Source organism: Mobula birostris, chromosome 29 (assembly GCF_030028105.1).
Source record: "Mobula birostris isolate sMobBir1 chromosome 29, sMobBir1.hap1, whole genome shotgun sequence".
NCBI lineage: Eukaryota > Metazoa > Chordata > Chondrichthyes > Myliobatiformes > Myliobatidae > Mobula > Mobula birostris.
The window spans coordinates 27,525,445-27,544,121 of NC_092398.1; the positions used below are offsets into that span (position 1 = coordinate 27,525,445).

An 18,677-nucleotide genomic window follows, 5' to 3' on the forward strand; every position below is an offset into this window, starting at 1 on the left:
GTTTATTTATTGTCTTCTTTTTCACGTTGGGTGATTGTCAGTAGTTATGTGTAGCTTTTTCTTTGATTCTATTGTATTTCTTTGTTCTACAGTGTTTGCCCGCTAGAAAATGTATCTCAGGGTTTTGATAATAAATTTCCTTTATAATGTGGATCTTTACGAGCCAACACCGAGACGTCAGTGAACCAGAGGGCGGAGGGAATGCGCTGCGCGGTTGCGTCAGCGGGGACGTCGCTCACGTGACTGTGAGACCTCGCCGGATACAGCGGGGAGAGCTTCCGGTCGGGAACCCGCTCTATCCCGAGTGCGGGGCCGGGCATGGGCGAAGACAGCAGCCCCGTCAGCGTCATTCTGGTCAGCTCGGGCAGCAGGGGCAACAAGCTGCTCTTCAGATACCCCTTCCAGCGGCACCGGCGGCAGCAGGGCGAGCAGACCAGTGAGTGGCGCTCCCAGGGCCGAGGGAGCGCCCCGCTTGGGGGGTGGGGAAGGAAGAGTTGAGAGGAGTGCCCTGCTCGGGGGAGGGAGCACCCGACTGTGGGAGAGGGAGAGCTACGCTCAGTGGAGGGAGCGCCTCGCTGGGGGGTGGGGAAAGGGAGAGTTGGGAGGAGCGCCCTGCTCGGGGGAGGGAGCACCCGACTGTTTGGGAGGAGAGCTACGCTCAGTGGAGGGAGCGCCCCGCTTTGGGTGTGGGGAAGGAAGAGTTGAGAGGAGCGCCCGACTGTGGGAGAGAGAGAGCTACGCTCAGTGGAGGGAGCGCCTTGCTTTGGGGGTGGGGGTGGGAAAGGAAGAGTTAGGAGGAGCGCCCTGCTCGGGGGAGGGAGCCCCGACTGTGGGGGAGGAGAGCTACGCTCAGTGGAGGGAGTGCCTGACCATTGGAGAGGGAGAGCTATCTTGCTGCCTGGGGGTGGTGGGGGGAGTGTGGCTCCACTATGGGAGAGGAATTACTGAGCAAGTGGGCAGGCGAACCAGGGCTGGTGATAAAGGAACGTCGCGTGAGGGAGGGAGGGGTGCTGGTGTTGATAAACACAGTACAGGCCCTTCAGCCCACAATGTTGTGCTGACTTTTTGACCAATTCCAAGATCAATCAAACTCTTCCTGTCCACAACAGGCCTCCATTTTCTATGTCCCTAATGGTTCTGCCTCTACCACAGTCCCTGGTGTGTTTTATATATAACTTCTGACATCACCTCCTCACCCCCTATAATCACCTTAAAAGTATGCCCCCTTTTATCAGCCATTTCCCATCTGCGAAGAAGTCTCTGGATCGCCACTCAATCTGATAGTCATAGTCATACTTTATTGATCCTGAGGGAAACTGGTTTTCCTTACAGTTGCACCATAGATAATTAAATAGTAATAAAACCATAAATAATTAAATAGTAATATGTAAATTATGCCAGGAAATAAGTCCAGGATCAGCCTATTGGCTCAGGGTGTCTGACCCTCCAAGGGAGGAGTTGTAAAGTTTGTTGGCCACAGGCAGGAATGACTTCCTATGACGCTCTGTGTTGCATCTCAGTGGAATGAGTCTCTGGCTGAATGTACTCCTGTGCCCAACCAGTACATTATGTAGTGGATGGGAGACATTGTCCAAGATGGCATGCAACTTGGACAGCATCCTCTTTTCAGACACCACCGTCAGAGAGTCCAGTTCCATCCCCCCAACATCACTGGCCTTACGAATGAGTTTGTTGATTCTGTTGGTGTCTGCTACCCTCAGCCTGCTGCCCCAGCACACAACAGCAAACATGATAGCACTGGCCACTACAGACTCGTAGAACATCCTCAGCATCGTCCGGCAGATGTTAAAGGACCTCAGTCTCCTCAGGAAATAGAGACGGCTCTGACCCTCCTTGTAGACAGCCTCAGTGTTCTTTGACCAGTCCAGTTTATTGTCGATTTGTATCCTCAGGTATTTGTAATCCTCCACCATGTCCACACTGATCCCCTGGATGGAAACAGGGGTCACAGGTGCCTTAGCCCTTCTCAGGTCTACCACCAGCTCCTTAGTCTTTTCCACACTGAGCTGCAGATAATTCTGCTCACACCATGTGACAAAGTTTCCTACCGTAGCCCTGTACTCTGCCTCATCTCCCTTGCTGATGCATCCAACTATGGCAGAGTCATCCGAAAACTTCTGAAGATGACAAGACTCTGTGCAGTAGTTGAAGTCCGAGGTGTAGATGGTGAAGAGAAAGGGAGACCAGACAGTCCCCTGTGGAGCCCCAGTGCTGCTGATCACTCTGTCGGACACACAGTGTTGCAAGCACACTGTGGTCTGCCAGTCAGGTAATCAAGAATCCATGACACCAGAGAAGGATCCACCTGCATCGCTGTCAGCTTCTCCCCCAGCAGAGCAGGGTGGATGGTGTTGAAGGCACTGGAGAAGTCAAAAAACATGACCCTCACAGTGCTCGCTGGCTTGTCTGGGTGGGCGTAGACACGGTTCAGCAGGTAGACCTATGCCTCTATACACCCTTCTTCCTCCTTTGCTCCAAAGTGAAAAGCCCTATTTTGCTCGACCTATAAGACGTGCAAATCCAGGCAGCATCCTGGAAAATCTCCTCTGCACCCTCTCAAAAGCTTCCGCATCCTTCGAATAATGAGGTGACCAGAACTGAACACAATTCTCCAAGTGTGGTCTGACCAGGGTTTTATAGAGCTTTTATAGAGCTCTTGAACAAAATCCACTGACCAATGAAGGCCAACACACCATATCCTTTCTTAACTGCCCTGCCAACTGTGAGGGATCTGTGGACCTCAAGATCCCTCTGTTCTAAGAATCCTTCCATTCCGCCTTCAAATTAAACCTTCCAAGTGAATGACTTCACTCTTCCCTAAGTTCAACTCCACCTGCCGCTTCTCAGAGCAGCTGTACATCTCGTTGTAGCCTACAACAACCTTCCACACTCTCCATAGCCCCACCCAGCAACCTTGCAGATGTACTAACCCACCCTTCCACTTCCTCATCCAAGTCACTGGGAGTCCCAGATCAGATCCTTGTGGACCTCCACTGGTCAGTGATCTCCGTCTACAACCATCCTCTGCCTTCTCCGGGTAAGACAATTCCGAATCTACCCAGCCAGGTTTCCTGACTTTCTGAATGATGGTGATCAGATTAGATTATGAGGACACACAGTCCTCTTTTATTGTCATTTAGTAATGCATGCATTAAGAAATAATACAATTTGTTCCTCCAGAATGATATCACAGAAACATAAGATAAACCAAGACTAAAAAAAAAACTGACAAAAACCACATAATTTTAATATTTGGCTACAACAGTGCAAAGCAATACCGTAATTTGATGAAGAACAGACCATGGGCACGGTGATGAGGGAGCGCTGTGTGCTTGAACAGAGGAGGAGGAGTTGTGTTATTTGTGTTGTTTTACGTAGTTCAGTGTAGATTTTGTATTGTTCATGCAGCACCATGGTCCTGAAAAACGTCGTCTCGTTTTTACTGTACTGTACCAGCAGTTATGGTGGAAATGACAATAAAAAGTGACTTGACTTGACTTGGAGGAGGCACCAAGGAATCAGTGACAACATCACTGTTAACAGCAGAGTGGGAGGTGGGACAGTCCTCCTTCACCATTGCTCTGCTGGAGGGGTGGCACTGCACCCAACCCCAAAATTTGTAGCGTTCTCCAACCCCTCCATCCCGACTTCCCTCTCTGTCATGGTCATTATCTTCTGACTTGCGCAGAAGGCCCACAACAGATCTGTGTCCACCTTTGGGACAAGGCTGACGTTGTTCTGCAATACTCAACCTTTCTTAGATAAATCTCCAGGGCCAGATGGTCTGCATCCCAGAGTGCTTAAAGGAAGCAGCCCAAGAAATAGTGGATGCGTTAGTGGTAATTTTTCAAAACTCTTTAGATTCTGGGCTAGTTCCTGAGGATTGGAGGGTGGCTAATGTAACCCCACTTTTTAAAAAAGGAGGGAGGGAGAAACCGGGGAATTATAGACCGGTTGGCCTAACATCGGTGGTGGGGAAACTGCTAGAGTCAGTTATCAAAGGTGTGATAACAGCACATTTGGAAAGCAGTGAAATCATCGGACAAAGTCAGCATGGATTTGTGAAAGGAAAATCATGTCTGATGAATCTCAAAAGAATTTTTTGAGGATGTAACTAGTAGAGTGGATAGGGGAGAACCAGTGGATGTGGAATATTTGGATTTTCAAAAGGCTTTTGACAAGGTCCCACACAGGAGATTAGTGTGCAACTTAAAGCACACGGTATTGGGGGTAAGGTATTGATGTGGATAGAGATTTGGTTGGCAGACAGGAAGCAAAGAGTGGGAATAAACAGGACCTTTTCAGAATGGCAGGCAGTGACTAGTGGGGTACCATAAGGCTCAGTGCTGGGACCCCAGTTGTTTAAATATATATTAATGACTTAGATGAGGGAATTAAGTGCAGCATCTCCAAGTTTGCGGATGACACAAAGCTGGGCGGCAGTGTTAGCTGTGAGGAGGATGCTAAGAGGATGCAGGGTGACTTGGATAGGTTAGGTGAGTGGGCAAATTCATGGCAGATGCAATTTAATGTGGATAAATGTGAGGTTATCCACTTTGGTGGCAAAAACAGGAAAACAGATTATTATCTGAATGGTGGCCGATTAGGAAAAGGGGAGGTGCAACGAGACCTGGGTGTCATTATACACCAGTCATTGAAAGTGGGCATGCAGGTACAGCAGGCGGTGAAAAAGGCGAATGGTATGCTAGCATTTATAGCGAGAGGATTCAAGTACAGGAGCAAGAAGGTACTTCTGCAGTTGTACAAGGCCTTGGTGAGATCACACCTGGAGTATTGTGTGCAGTTTTGGTCCCCTAATCTGAGGAAAGACATTCTTGCCATGGAGGGAGTACAAAGAAGGTTCACCAGATTGATTCCTGGGATCGCAGGACTTTCATATGATGAAAGACTGGATCGACTAGGCTTATACTTGTTGGAATTTAGAAGATTGAGGAGGTATCTGATTGGAACGTATAAAATCCTAAAGGGATTGGACAGGCTAGATGCAGGAAGATTGTTCCCGATGTTGGGGAAGTCCAGAATGAGGGGTAACAGTTTGAGGATAAAGGGGAAGCCTTTTAGTACCGAGATTAGGAAAAACTTCTTCACACAGAGAGTGGTGAATCTGTGGAATTCTCTGCCACAGGAAACAGTTGAGGCCAGTTCATTGGCTATATTTAAGAGGGAGTTAGATATGGCCCTTGTGGCTACGGGGATCAGGGGGTATGGAGGGAAGGCTGGGGCGGGGTTCTGAGTTGGATGATCAGCCATGATCATAATAAATGGCGGTGCAGGCTCGAAGGGCCAAATGGCCTACTCCTGCACTTATTTTCTATGTTTCTATGTTTGTGCAGATTCGGCACATCATGAAAAAACTTTGCCAAACTTCTGCAGGTGCACAGTGGAGAGTATCCTGGCTGGCTGCATCACAGCCTGGTGTGGGAACACCAACGCCCAGGAATGGAAAAGCTGACAAAAAGTGGTGGACACAGCCCAGTCCATCACAGGAAAAGCCCTCCCCACCATTCAGCCCATCTACAAGGAGCTCTGCCACAAGACAGCGGCATCCATCATCAAGGACCCCTCCCACCCAGCCATGCTCTCCGCTCGCTGCTGCCATCACGAAGGAGATACAGGAGCCGCAGGTCCCACACCACCGGGTCCAGGAACAGTTATTCCTGGCCCTTGAACCAGAGTGGATAACTTCACTCATCTCAACACTGAACTGATTCCACAGACTCGCTTTCCAGGTGTCCCATCCTTCTACGCTGGGCCTCCCACAGGCAGGAGGAGACTGTGCTGGAGAGAGAGCAGAGCAGATTCACCGGGTTGCTCCCTCGATTAGAGGCCTTTAGTTATGGGGAGAGACTGGCCAACAACGAGGGTGGCTGAGGTGGGGAACCTGACGGAAGTGTAGAAGATCACAGATCCGTGATGGATGTCGCTGCTGCCATCAGGAAGGAGGTACAGGAGCCTCTGGTCCCACAACACCAGATTCAGGAACAGTTATTACCCCTCAACCATCAGGCTCCTGAACCAGTGTGGATATCTTCACTCACACCCCAACTCTGAACTGATTCCACAACCTATGGTCTCAACTTTCAAGGACACAACAACTCATCTTCTCCATATTTATCTATGTTATTTATTTGCACACTTTTGTCTTGGTTGTTTGTCTGTATTTGCGTGTAGATTTTCATTGATCCGATTGTATTTCTTTGTTCTACCATGAATGCCCACAAGAAAATGAATCTCGGGGTAGTAAATGGTACCATGTAGGTAGTTTGGAGATGAATTTACTTGGAACTTTGAGCACTCTCTCTCTGAATTGTTTCCCACAGGCAAGCCCAGCAGTCCCTACGCATTGCACAGTACGCCGGAGGGCACTGAAGACCAGGATGGGGACTCGAGGTGAGCGTAGGAAACCCCACAGTTGCGAATCCCGAGGGGGTCCTGATGCCGACGGGAACTCCAGGCGCGTTCAGGCAACAATCGAGGGAGCGCGCGTCCCTCGAGTGAGCTGTCGAGGTCCCTTCCTCATTGCAGATACTAAGCAGGGAGAGGCTGAGCAAGCGTTTTAAGAGCCCTCCAGCCCTCACCCCTGTTAAAAGTTTTCAGACGGCTGAAATGTATCCCAGGTGGAATTCTTGTTGCAGGTCTAACCTACTCGAGTCTCCTTTCCCAGCAGACTCCGAGCAAGTCAGGCAGCATCCACGGAGAGGATTGGATGGCCGACGTTCTGGACCAAGGTCCCTCATCAGGACTGGAAAGAAAGCTGGCAGAACCACCGCCCCCTTTCTTTCCAGTCCTAATGAAGACCCCCGACCCAAAACGCTGACTGTCTATTCCCCTCCATAGACGCTGCCTGACTGCTGAGTTCCTCCAACATTTTGTGTGTGTTGCTCTGGAATTCCAGCATCTGCAGAATCTCTTGAGTTTATGAATTTTTTTTTTGTTTGGTGTTGGGCTCCCCGCCCCTACCCCACAGCCAGACGCAAGCGCTCGGCTCCTGATCAATCTCCAGCCCTTGGATGGAGATGAGGGGGGATGGGGTGGGAGGTGGGCGGATGGAAGGGGAGGGGGGGGAATGGGCTGTACCGAGGGTGTTTATGGGGACCCTTCCACTCACTCTTCCTTTTCCCTTGGCTTTCCGCCCCCTTCCCTGACCCCACTTGACGTACTCGAGGTTCTCCGATGCCATCCTGGCCACCATCTTGGCCACCAAGTCCGACATGTGCGGCCGGAAGTTCGAGCTGAAGATCGACAACGTGCGGTTTGTGGGCCACCCGACCCTGCTGCAGCAGCCGCTGGGCTTCCAGGTGAGGGCAGAGTTCACCCCACCCACCTAACCAGCTCTCCTGTACCCCCCCCCACCCCTGCCTCTCCCCTGTTCGCCCAACCTGCCGGTGACCCAACCACAGCGACACCACCTCGTTGCAAGGCATGGACCGTTTTCTAAACGGGGAGCGAATTCCGAAATTGGAGGTGCAAAGGGACTTTGGGAGCCCTCGTGCAGAATACCCTAAAGGTTAACTTGCAGGCTGCGTCATTGGTAAGGAAGGCAAATGCAATGTTAGCATTCATTTCCAGAGGATTAGACTACCAACAGTATGAAGGAGATTGCGAACTCGGTTAACGGTCGGAGTTGGGGGGCAGGGGGGGCGCAGGGTGCTTCTTTTCACGTTATATGTCAATGACTTGCATGATGTCATTGATGGCTTTGTGGCCAAGTTTGTGGACGATACGAAGAGAGGTGGAGGGGCAGGTAGTTTTGAGGAAATAGAGAGGCTACAGGAGGATTTAGACAGATTAGGAGAATGGGCAAAGAAGTGGCTAACGGAACACAGTGCTGGGAAGTATATGGTCGTGCACTTTGGTAGAAAGAATGTAGGCGTGGAGTATTTTCTAAACGGGGATCACATTCAGAAACCCGAGGTGCAAAGGGATTCTGGAGTCCTGTGCAGGATTCCCTGCGGGTTAACTTGCAGGTTGAGTCGGTGGTATGGAAGCCAAATGCGGTGTAAGCATTCATTTTAAGAGGACTGGAGTATAAAAGGATGTAATGCTGAGGCTTTATAAGGCTTTGGTCAGACCGCACCTGGAGTATTATCAACAGTGCTGGGTCCTTTAATTAAGAAAGGAGAGGGTCCAGCGGAGGATCATCAGAATGATTCTGCGAATGAGGAACACGATGACTCTGGACCTGTACTTGCTGGTGTTTGGAATCATATTGAGACCTATCGAATATTGAAAAGCCGAGATTGAGTGGACATGGAGAGGATTTTTCCTATAGTACGAGGGCACAGCCTCAGAATAGAGGGACGTCCCGTTAGAACACAGATGAGGAGGGGTTTCTTTAGCCAGAGAGTGACAAATCTGTGGAATTCATTACCATGGACACAATGGAGGCCAAGTCATTAAATCGGAGGTTGATAGGTTCTTGATCTGGCAAGGCGTCAGAGTTACAGGGAGAAGGCAGGAGAATGGGGTTGAGGGGGATAATAAATCAGCCAAGCTGAAACGGTAGAGCAGACTCGATGGGCTGAATGGACTAATTCCCCTAAGCCTTCTGGCCTTTTCACCCGTTGCCCTCCATTTTCCCCTCATCCATGTTCCTGTCGATAAGAGTCTCTTAAATGTCCCTGATGTATCAACCTCTGCCACCAGCCGTACATCCCACACATTCACCACTCACTCTGTTGGGGGGAAAAGCATCTGAAATTTTCTCCTCACCTTAAATGGATGCCCACAAGTTTTAGCCTCTACTGACCCTGGGAAGGAGTCTGACTGTCCACTCAATTTGTGCCTCTTATCATCTTGTACACTTTATCAAGTCACCTCTCATCCTCCTCCTCTCCAAAGAGAAATTCCCCAGTTCGCTCTGCCTTTCCTCATAAGGCATAAACACAAGGGATTCTGCAGATGCTGGAAATCCGGAGCAACACACACAAAATGCTGGAGGAACTCGGCAGGTCAGGCAGCAGCCGTGGAAATGAATAAGCCATCGTGGTTTCGGGCTGAGACCCTCCTTTAGGACTGGAAAGGAAGGAGGAAGATGGTAGGGACATGGGACATAAGACATGCTCTCTAATCCAGGCAGCATCCTAGTCAATCTCCTTTACACCTTCTCTAAAGCTTCCACATCCTTCCTATAATGAGGCGACCAGAACTGAACACAATACTCCCAAGTGTGGTCTGACCAGGGTTTTATAGAGCTGCAACATTACCTCGTGGTAATGGTCCTGTCCTTGTGCTGTGTGACCGTGTGACTCTCCAATCGAACTCCCGTCTCCTGGATCAATGCGCCTCCATCTGCCCCACTGACTACTCCCCCCCCCACCCCCAACCAAAATACATAGCCTGGAGACAACCCGTTCGGCCCAGCTAGATGGTGCTAGTGCTTTGCTCTGCTTCCACCTGAGCGGTATAGTGACCCAGTTGGCCGAGCATTTGCCCTGCGGCACCTCAGACCCGGGTTTGATTCTGACCCCCTTCTGTGTGTGTGCGTGGGCATGTGCGGAGTTTGGCCGCTAGGGTCATGGAAAAGTACGGCGCAGAAACCGGCCCACCTAGTCCACGCCGAGCCATTTCAACTGCCCGCGTTCTGCCCTGTGACCGAGTGGGTCTCCCCCAGGCGCTCCACTTCCCTCCCGAGGTGGTAGGGTAGTTCAGTTTGTGAGGGGCAGAATCTGGTGGGAATTGACCAAAAGACCCAGCAGAATGAGGCCATTCAGCCCATCGAATCACCCCGGCATTGCATCGCGGCTGATTTACTATCCCTCTCAACCCCATTTTCCCCGTAACCTTTGACCCATCAACCTCCACTTTAGATGTACCCAATGACTTGGCCTCCACAGCCATCTGTGGCAATGAATTCCACAGATTCACCACCCTCTGGCTAAAGAAATTCCTCCTCATCTCAAGAACATTCATTATCAAAAAATGCATAAATTATATAACTGAGATTTGCTTGCTCTTGGGCAGCCAAATAGCAAGAAACCCAAAAGAACCCAATTTCAAGAAAAAAAAGAATAAAAGTGAAAGACCAACCCTTATTCTGCAAGAGAAGGAAATAAAAACACACATCATTGAGGTGAACAACGACATTCTGAACCAGATCCGAACCCTGTAGCATCTCAGAGTAGGCCCCAAGCCTCACTTATCAGTTCACTGTGTTTGTGGGCATGGAGCACAACAGTAGGGGCAGTCTTCATAGCGTCAGTGTCATGGGGTGACCATTAGATTAGATTATGAGGAAACGCAGTCCTCTTTTATTATCATTTAGTAATGCATGCATTAAGAAATGGTACAGTGTTCCTCCAGAATGATATCAAAGAAACACAAGACAAACTGACTGAAAAACTGACAAAAACCACATAATTATAACATATATCAAAGTTGCTGGTGAACGCAGCAGGCCAGGCAGCATCTGTAGGAAGAGGTGCAGTTGACGTTTCAGGCGGAGACCCTTCGTCAGGACATATAGTTACAACAGTGCAAAGCAATACCGTAATTTGATGAAGAACAGACCTTGGGCACGGTAAAAAAAAGTCTCAAAGTCTCTCGAAAGTCCCATCATCTCACGCAGACGGTAGAAAGAAGAAAAAAAATTCTCCCTGCCATGAGCTTCCAGTGCCGCAAACTTGCCGATGCAGCATCGTGGAAACACCCGACCACAGCCGACTCTGAGTCCATCTGAAAACTTCGAGCCTCTGACACCGAGCACCATCCTCTGCGGAGGGCTTCGAACCCGGCAATAGGCAAAGCCGAGGATTTGGGGCCTTTCCCAGAGATTCTCAATCGCACAGTAGCAGCGGCAGCGAAGCAGGCATTTCAGAAGTTTCTCCAGGTGTTCCTCCGTGCTTCTCACGTCCGTCTCCATCAAATCAGGATTGTGCACGGCCCTAGTTAACACATACAATATCATTTCAGAGCGGCTGCGTCGCACTGCCATCTTCTCCTCCCCCTCCGCAGAGAGTGAGCAAAATCGGCTCTCACCTCCGATCTGGGCTGGCTTTTAAATTGTCTTATGCCTCGCACTACCATGAAAGGCTCTGGGCCTAGACCACACCGCCCGGCGACTTGCTTCAGGTCCAGATTTTGTCACCAAGGCGCTCTCAAGTTCTTCAAATCAGCCTGGTGCCCAGACTGATCCACCCTCGCTCCCGGGCTGGCTGTGCGGGCACCGAATTTCCTCTGCTCGAGTCCTGATTCCTCCCCTTGGCGCCCCCGAGTGATCCAACTCTCACCTAGCCCCATTGAATGAGCATCGGAACCTCTCTGCCTGGGCACCGACTTCTCCTTTCAGTGCCCACCCTCCCTCCCGGGCTGGCTGTATGGGCACTGGAGCTCCATCTGCAATGATTCTGCAACACGCCACCTCGGCCCACCGCCACCCTCACCCGAAATCACCTCTTCACAGTTTGCAGCGATAATTTAACACCATTTACCTCAGAAAATGTGCTTTTAGTGATGCTTTAAAGGGACACCCTTCTATTCTGAGGTTGTGCCCTCTGGTCCGAGACTCCCCCTACTCTTCACATCCACTCCATCTAGGCCTTTCAATATCCAATGGGTTGACCCTCACCCCTGCCATTCTTCTAAACTCCAGCGAGTGAAGACCCCAGAGCATCAAACACTCCTCATACCTTTAACCTTTTCATTCCCTGGGTTATTCTAGTGAACCTCCTCTGGACCCTCTCCAATGCAATTGATTTTAGTGTGGTCACGTGTACTGGGACAGAGTGAAGAGCTTGTCTTGCATACAGGTCAGATCATTACACAAGGCATCGAGGTAGAACAAGGTAAAACGATAACAGAATGCAGAATGAAGTGTAACAGCTACAGAGGAAGTGTAGAGCAGATAAATTATAAAGTGCAGGTCATATTGAGGTCAAGGGTCCATTGTACTGGACAAGAGTCCTTGAGCCTGGAGGGACGTGCTTTCAGGCTTTTGTATCTCCTGGCCGATGGGAGGGGGGAGAGAAGGGAATGTCTGGGGTGTGTGGGGGTCTTTGATGATGAGGCAGAGGGAAGTGTAGACGGAGTCCACGGAGGGGAGGCTGGTCTCCGTGATATGCTGAGCCGTGTCCGTGACTCGTTGTGGTTTCTTGCGGTCATGGGCCGAGCAGTTGCCCCATGCGTGTTTTGCGGCAGGCGTGGTCCCGTGGGCGGATGATCTGCTTCTGTGCTGGATCTCCCAGTGGCTGTACGGTTTGTGAACCTGAGTGTTTGGGGCAAGTGCCAAGGTCATGGTTGGACTTATTGTCAATTGCACTTGCCCGGAGGGGCAGCAGAAAACGTACTTGCTGCAGCATCACCTCGGCAATACAGTGCTCACAAGGGCAACGTTAATTAAACACAAAACACTAATAGACAATAATTACAAAAATGGATTTCAAAGTTCAAAATGAATTTATTATTGAAGTATATACCCCACACAGTGGGTTCTGCTTAATTGGGGCAGCTGCTTATTTGGGACAACTCTTAAGGAACAAAAACTAATCAGCGGGAGGGCGGGGGGGGGGGACTAGCCAGGATTCCCTTGGTTAATTTGGGACACTCTGCCGCCTAATTGGGGCAGGGGACTGTTGCCGAACAGTTTCTAACTAGCGGCAATCACCTGCGCTTGTGTGACGTTAGACGCTGAGCCATGCTTAGAGCGAAGTTTTTAAATAGTGTCCATTTTGTGTGTTTGTGTTTAGAAAGCAGTGACTTTTGTCACTAATAGTTGGTGAGGAGTAAACATTACGACAGTTCAGAACTGTTTTGTTCACTGTGGTTTTGAGCATTCAGGCTTGGGAGATACCAGAATCTACCAGGGGTGAAGATGAAACAATTTCACTACGTAAACATGTTAGGAACTATGAAGAACTTGGGGTATCGACAATCATCTGGAGCGTAACTTTTGACCCACACCGGACACTCAGCTCTCACTTGTGGCTCTAAAGAGGTGTTTACATGTGATGGTATCCACACACCAGCACGCCCCTGCAACAGGCGGGCAAAACCAGGTGAGGGGAGACGGACTCATAGCCTAGTGAGATAGGGATATGCCTGCCCTACCATGTAAAGTCAGCTCCGGCGGACTGGGGGGTGGGGGAAACGAGAGCTACAGTGAGATCCAACGGCCAGGAAGGCAGTTCTGCAACTCTCCGTGGAGAGCGAATGGCCTGACAAGGCACGGGAGCTATCATGGTCATCCACTGCAACCAAGGAAGACCCCAGTTTGTGTTCAAAGCACTGGACCCCAACTTCTGAGGTCGAGAGAGTGGAACCGCCCCAGTGAAGTGGCTTTTCCTCTTCAAAAACTCTCTGGCACAGTTTTCCTGGCATCACAAGGCACATGTAGCCTATGTAAGCTACAGTCCCACACAAAAATATAAATCAGCCCAGGTCCCTGACTGTCATGTCCCGTAAATTCACGGCACACGGGATGTCAGCAGGAACGAGCCCGTGCTCGCGCAGCCCAGCCCGTCTTCCACGGAGCGAGCACTGGAGGGCAGCTCCGATGGGAGGTGCCAGCGTGGGTTCCTGCAGGGCCCTGCTACCTCTGGCACCTCCCCCCCCCCGGGTGGCTGCTACAGGTGACCCAACAATAAGCGTGCCCGGTCCGCACAACCCAGGCCACGTGGCTCCCCTACCGTCGGTCTCACCAACGAGCCAGTGGATGGGGCTTGCAGCAGGGTCCGACGGGGCCTTGCGCAGTTGGTTGGGCCGTGTGCTGCCCCCACAAACGTTAAACGAAAACATTAATTAAGCACAAGCACAAGGAAATCTGCAGATGCTGGAAATTCAAGCAACACACAGCAAAGTTGCTGGTGAACGCAGCAGGCCAGGCAGCATCTGTAGGAAGAGGTACAGTCGACGTTTCAGGCCGAGACCCTTCGTCAGGACTAACTGAAGGAAGAGCTAGTAAGAGATTTGAAAGTGGGATGGGGAGATCCAAAATGATAGGAGAAGACAGGAGGGGGAGGGATGGAGCCAAGAGCTGGACAGGTGATAGGCAAAAGGGGATTTGAGAGAATCATGGGACAGGAGGCCCAGGGAGAAGGAAAAGGGGGAGGGGGGAAAACCCAGAGGATGGGCAAGAGGCAGAGTGAGAAGGACAGAGTGAGAAAAAGGAGAGAGAGAAAAAGAATGTGTGTATATAAATAAATAACAGATGGGGTACGAGGGGGAGGTGGGCATTAGCGGAAGTTTTGAGAAGTCAATGTTCATGCCACCAGGTTGGAGGCTACCCAGACCTGAGTGTGGCTCCAACCCAGACCTGAGTGCTCCTCCAACCTGAGTGTGGCTTCATCTTCACAGTAGAGGAGGCCGTGGATAGACATGTCAGAATGGGAATGGGATGTGGAATTAAAATTAAGCACAAGAGCATTAATTAAATGCAATAATTAAACACAAACATATTAATTAAACACAAAACTGAAACCAAAAAAAGGAGTAAATGCAGCATTCACAAGAAAAACTTTAATCATATGAAAGACAAAGTTATGTTTACAGTCTTGTGCCTAAATCCCTGACTGCAAGGAGCAGTGCAAACTTAACTTGCAGCAGTAATGCAGACACTCAGCGTCGGATAAGCAGTGTTCTCAGGAAAAATAAATTGCAGTGGACTGAGCTTAATTGGGACACATCAGGACCTGTACGTTTTGACCTGGTTAGCCAAAGTTTCATAGAAATGGTTAAAAAGGTGTTTAAAAAAAAACAAATTAACACACACAAAGTGCTGGAGAGACTCAGCAGGTCAGGTAGCATCTACGGAAATGATTAAACAGTTGATGTTTCAGGCCGAGACCCTTCTTCAGGACTGAGGAGGAAAGGGGGAAGATGCCAGAATAAATAAAGTGGGGCAATTTGGTGGGGGGGGGGAGATAACTAGAAGGTGATAGGTGAAACCAGACGGGTTGGAAAGGTAAAGGGCCGGAGAGGAAGGAATCTGACAGGAGAGGAGAGTGGACCATAGGAGAAAGGGAAGGAGGAGAGGACCCAGAGGAGGTGAAAGGCAGGCGAGCAGAGGTGAGAGGCCAGAGTGGGGAATAGAAGGGGAGGGGAGGCAATTCTTTTTTTTAAACTGAGGACAAGAGGAGGCGTGGACTGACACGTCAGAATGGGAATCAGAATTAAAATGTTTGGTCACCGGGAAGTTTTGCTTTTGGGAGATGGAGCGGAGATGCTTGACGAGGCGGTCCCCCAAATTACGACGTGTCTCACCCAATGTTCCCTCTAATTTTTAGTAGTCAGTGTGCGCAAAAATGAAATGTTGTGCAAATTTTTTTTCCTGTGACAAAAGTACGTGCGCACTGAATGCACACATGGCACAGTTTATGTAGGTTAACAAAATATTTGACATAAAACTGCACAGAATAACAACAAAATAACATACATATTTAAGTCACTCAGTTATTTTTTCTCTCTCCTGTCTTTGGCATTTACTCATTCTTTGTAAACTCTATCTGGACTAATAGAACTTCCATCCAATTGATAGCTTTTGATTCTCATTAACATATCCAAATGACATTCACCTAAACAGTTTCTCAGCTTGTTTTTGAGTTGATTCATTAGACTAAAACCTCACCCACAGTCCGCACTAGACACAAGAAAGGTTCCCCCAACGTCCATCAACTGTGCAAAGTCGCAAAACTGTTCATTTTGAAGTACAGATGCCACCATTTGAGCAAAGTTTAAAATCAGTTTGGATTTAATTTCTTTCACAGAAAATTTGAAATCATTAAACTGTCTAACTAATACGGTATTTTCAGCTAGAAAATCATGATATTTTATACATACAGCATTAACTTGTTCATTGTCAAATGTGAAGTCACAATCTGCAACTGTGGAGAAATCAAAAGCTGACCATTCTTGTACCTCATCTTCAGGAAACCTTTCTTCTAAATGAACACAAAGACTGTTTATAAAAGTCAATAGCGAACTTGTATCTACTGTGATGTTTTCTTCACATTGTTGGCTTAACAAAACTTTAACTTTGTCACTCCACGAAACATTGTCTCCCAGATACTGCTTTCTTATCTTGCTAATTTTGCTCAGGAGCTTGAAAACTCGTACAGCCAGATTTGGGAACAGCTTCTTTCCAACTGTGATAAGACTGCTGAACGGATCCTGGCCTGGATCTGGGCCGTACCCTCCAAATATCCGGACCTGCCTCTCGGTTTTTTTGCACAACCTTATTTTCCATTTTTCTATTTTCTATTTATGATTTATAATTTAAATTTTTAATATTTACTATCGATTTGTAATCCAGGGAGTGGGAAGCGCAGAATCAGGTGTCGCTGTGATGATTGTACGTTCTAGAATCAATTGTTTGGCGACAATAAAGTATAAAGTATTTAGCCACAGGGTCATTTAAACTGATCTTTTTCAATAAAAACTTAGTAAGCTATCTACAGGATTTGAAATAGATCTTTGTAAACTTTACGATATGAACACTGTCCGCCAAAGGTGGCTGCCGCCGTGATGCAGCTGTACAAACCGGAACAGGAAAGGTGAGGTGACGTAAATTAGTGACGTGCATTGTGGTATTTGAGAAACCGACTAACTAGTTAACAGAAACATTTAGCTAAAAGATTATTTTCAATAAGTATAATTATTAATTACTACATTATTTTAGGTAACAAACCTTTTGTGGGCACATTAATTTCCTTTGTGCGCTGGTTGAAAAATATGTGTGTGTGTGCGCACACGCGCACAGCTTAGGGAGAACATGGGTCTCACCAATAAGAGGAGACTGCATCGGGAGCCCCGGACACAATAGATAACCTCAGCAAAAAAGACAAACTGAGTAATAAGTTATTAATTTAAATGAAATGCAGAACAAATTAGAATACTTCCAATACTACTACAGTACTATAAAACTGTGTATTAGTTCCGAATGGTTATCGATGGAGGAATTTGTCCGCATCAGCTTCTCTTGACTGTAAATGATCAAAATCAGCACAGACACCTAGTGCAGCTAATGGACTGGCTTTGTACAATACTGTTGATAATTGTCTCCTCCAAATCTTCATTTTCATTGTAACATTCAAAATGATCGCCGATACCTTCAGATTCTCCTCAGCTTGTTGAAGTAGTGAAATTGTTTCATTTTCACTCGCAGTCGTTTCTGAGCGTTTGAAACCGCGGTGAGTGGAAGTTCTGAATTGTCTTGCGGATTATTTCTCACCAAAGTCACGGCTTTTTGAGTACAATCTCGTGCAACTGTTCACTGAATCATGGTGTGGCAGTGTCTTGATGTCCACACAAGCGTGCACAAGCAACACTTGCATGTCAGGTCACTCGTCTGAGTGCTACTGGTACCGTGTAATCCAGTACTACCTGTCGCATGGTCGGGTGGTTGGTGACTAAACTGGCTCCCCCACCAGGCTTGCCTGCTGAAGAGGGTGGCTAGACACCCTGCAGGACGAAAAACAAGACCTGTCAAAGGGCGGACGAACCCTCTCGTAGGGTCAACGGCCTTCTAGCAAACACGTGCCGTGAAGCGCGGAAAGGGCATCCCTTGCGTTGAAGCTTGGTCTGGCCATTCACTGCAACAGAACTTCCCCCAGCTGTCTTGGACCCCACCACGCTGCTGGATCGGGAGGGGATGTCGAGAGGGTGGGTCTGGACCTGTGCACCCCCTACTCACCTAAATCCATTCACATTCATACACACGCTGTTCCTTTCTGAGGAGTGGGGTACCACCCCACTAACTGACTGAAAGCAACCATCATCATCCTATGGGATGGATAGCCAGAGAGAGAGAGAGGGGGCACAAGTGATGCCGGTCAGAAACAGTTTGGCAATAGGCTTCTGTCCCAGTTAAGCAGCGTAGTGTCCCAAATAAACGAGGAGGATCCCAGCTATACTTCTCAATTAAGATTTTGAATTAATTACTTTTAAGAGTTGTCCAAAATAAGTGGCTGCCCCAATTAATGGGAATCTGCCTTGTACATACTTCTTACAAGGAAGAATACAGTAAGAACTGATAATTATTGCAGTGCCAAGAGGTCACAGTCATGGTGTTGCTGTACTGAGGGAGTGATTATAGTTGAAGGGGAGGAGCTTTTACTGAACCTTGTGGTGTGGGACCTCCTCCCCAAGAATGGTGGGGATCTTTGCTGCTTTCCTGAGGCAGTGCACCTTGCAGCTACCCGGACTGTGGGGGGTGGGAGAAGGAATTTGCCCATGACGTATTGGGCTTTTGGATCTGCACTGCACTGTCGCGTTAGCTCTGTAACCTCTCTTCGCCTGTTCCAGGTCTCCAAGCTGGACCCTTCCCCAAAGCGGGAGATGCCTACCATGATTCTCTTCAACGTGGTGTTCGCGTTGCGGGTAAGTTGGCCCAGGCATTGTCTTTTCTGCAGTAACTTTCTGTATTGCACTGTACTGCTGCGCAAAAAAAAACAGATTTCATGACACGTGAGTGATGATAAACCTTGATTTTGATATGGGTCTCTATTGTGGACTGACAGTGGGAAGGGAGCAGGGAGAGGGGAATCATGGTTGGGAAAAGGGGAAGGGAGAGGGGAGGGAGTGGGAAGCACCAGAGAGACACTCTGTAATGATCAATAAACCAATTGTTCGGAATCAAATGCCCTTGTCTGGGTGTTCCCCTACACCCATCCCGATCTCTGTTACCCCCCTCCCTGTCTGTGTAA

The 18,677-nt window shown here is 48.8% G+C and overlaps 1 protein-coding gene across 3 annotated transcripts in view; it reads left to right on the plus strand.

Annotated features, from left to right (window-relative positions):
* The first annotated feature begins 258 nt into the window (after window positions 1-258).
* The window catches only part of nprl3 (NPR3-like, GATOR1 complex subunit), a 45,760-nt gene continuing 27,341 nt past the window's right edge, over window positions 259-18,677 (plus strand). Inside the window, exons 1-4 of one of the 3 annotated variants that reach the window (XM_072246867.1) lie at window positions 259-436; window positions 6,363-6,432; window positions 7,208-7,340; window positions 18,277-18,351. In XM_072246867.1, coding sequence (XP_072102968.1) covers window positions 319-436; window positions 6,363-6,432; window positions 7,208-7,340; window positions 18,277-18,351 — 396 coding nt within the window. In that variant the 5' untranslated portion in view covers window positions 259-318. Of the gene's footprint in view, window positions 437-1,548; window positions 2,291-2,854; window positions 3,059-6,362; window positions 6,433-7,207; window positions 7,341-18,276; window positions 18,352-18,677 lie in introns of those variants that run through there. The other 2 variants (XM_072246868.1, XM_072246869.1) reach the window with 2 other exon arrangements.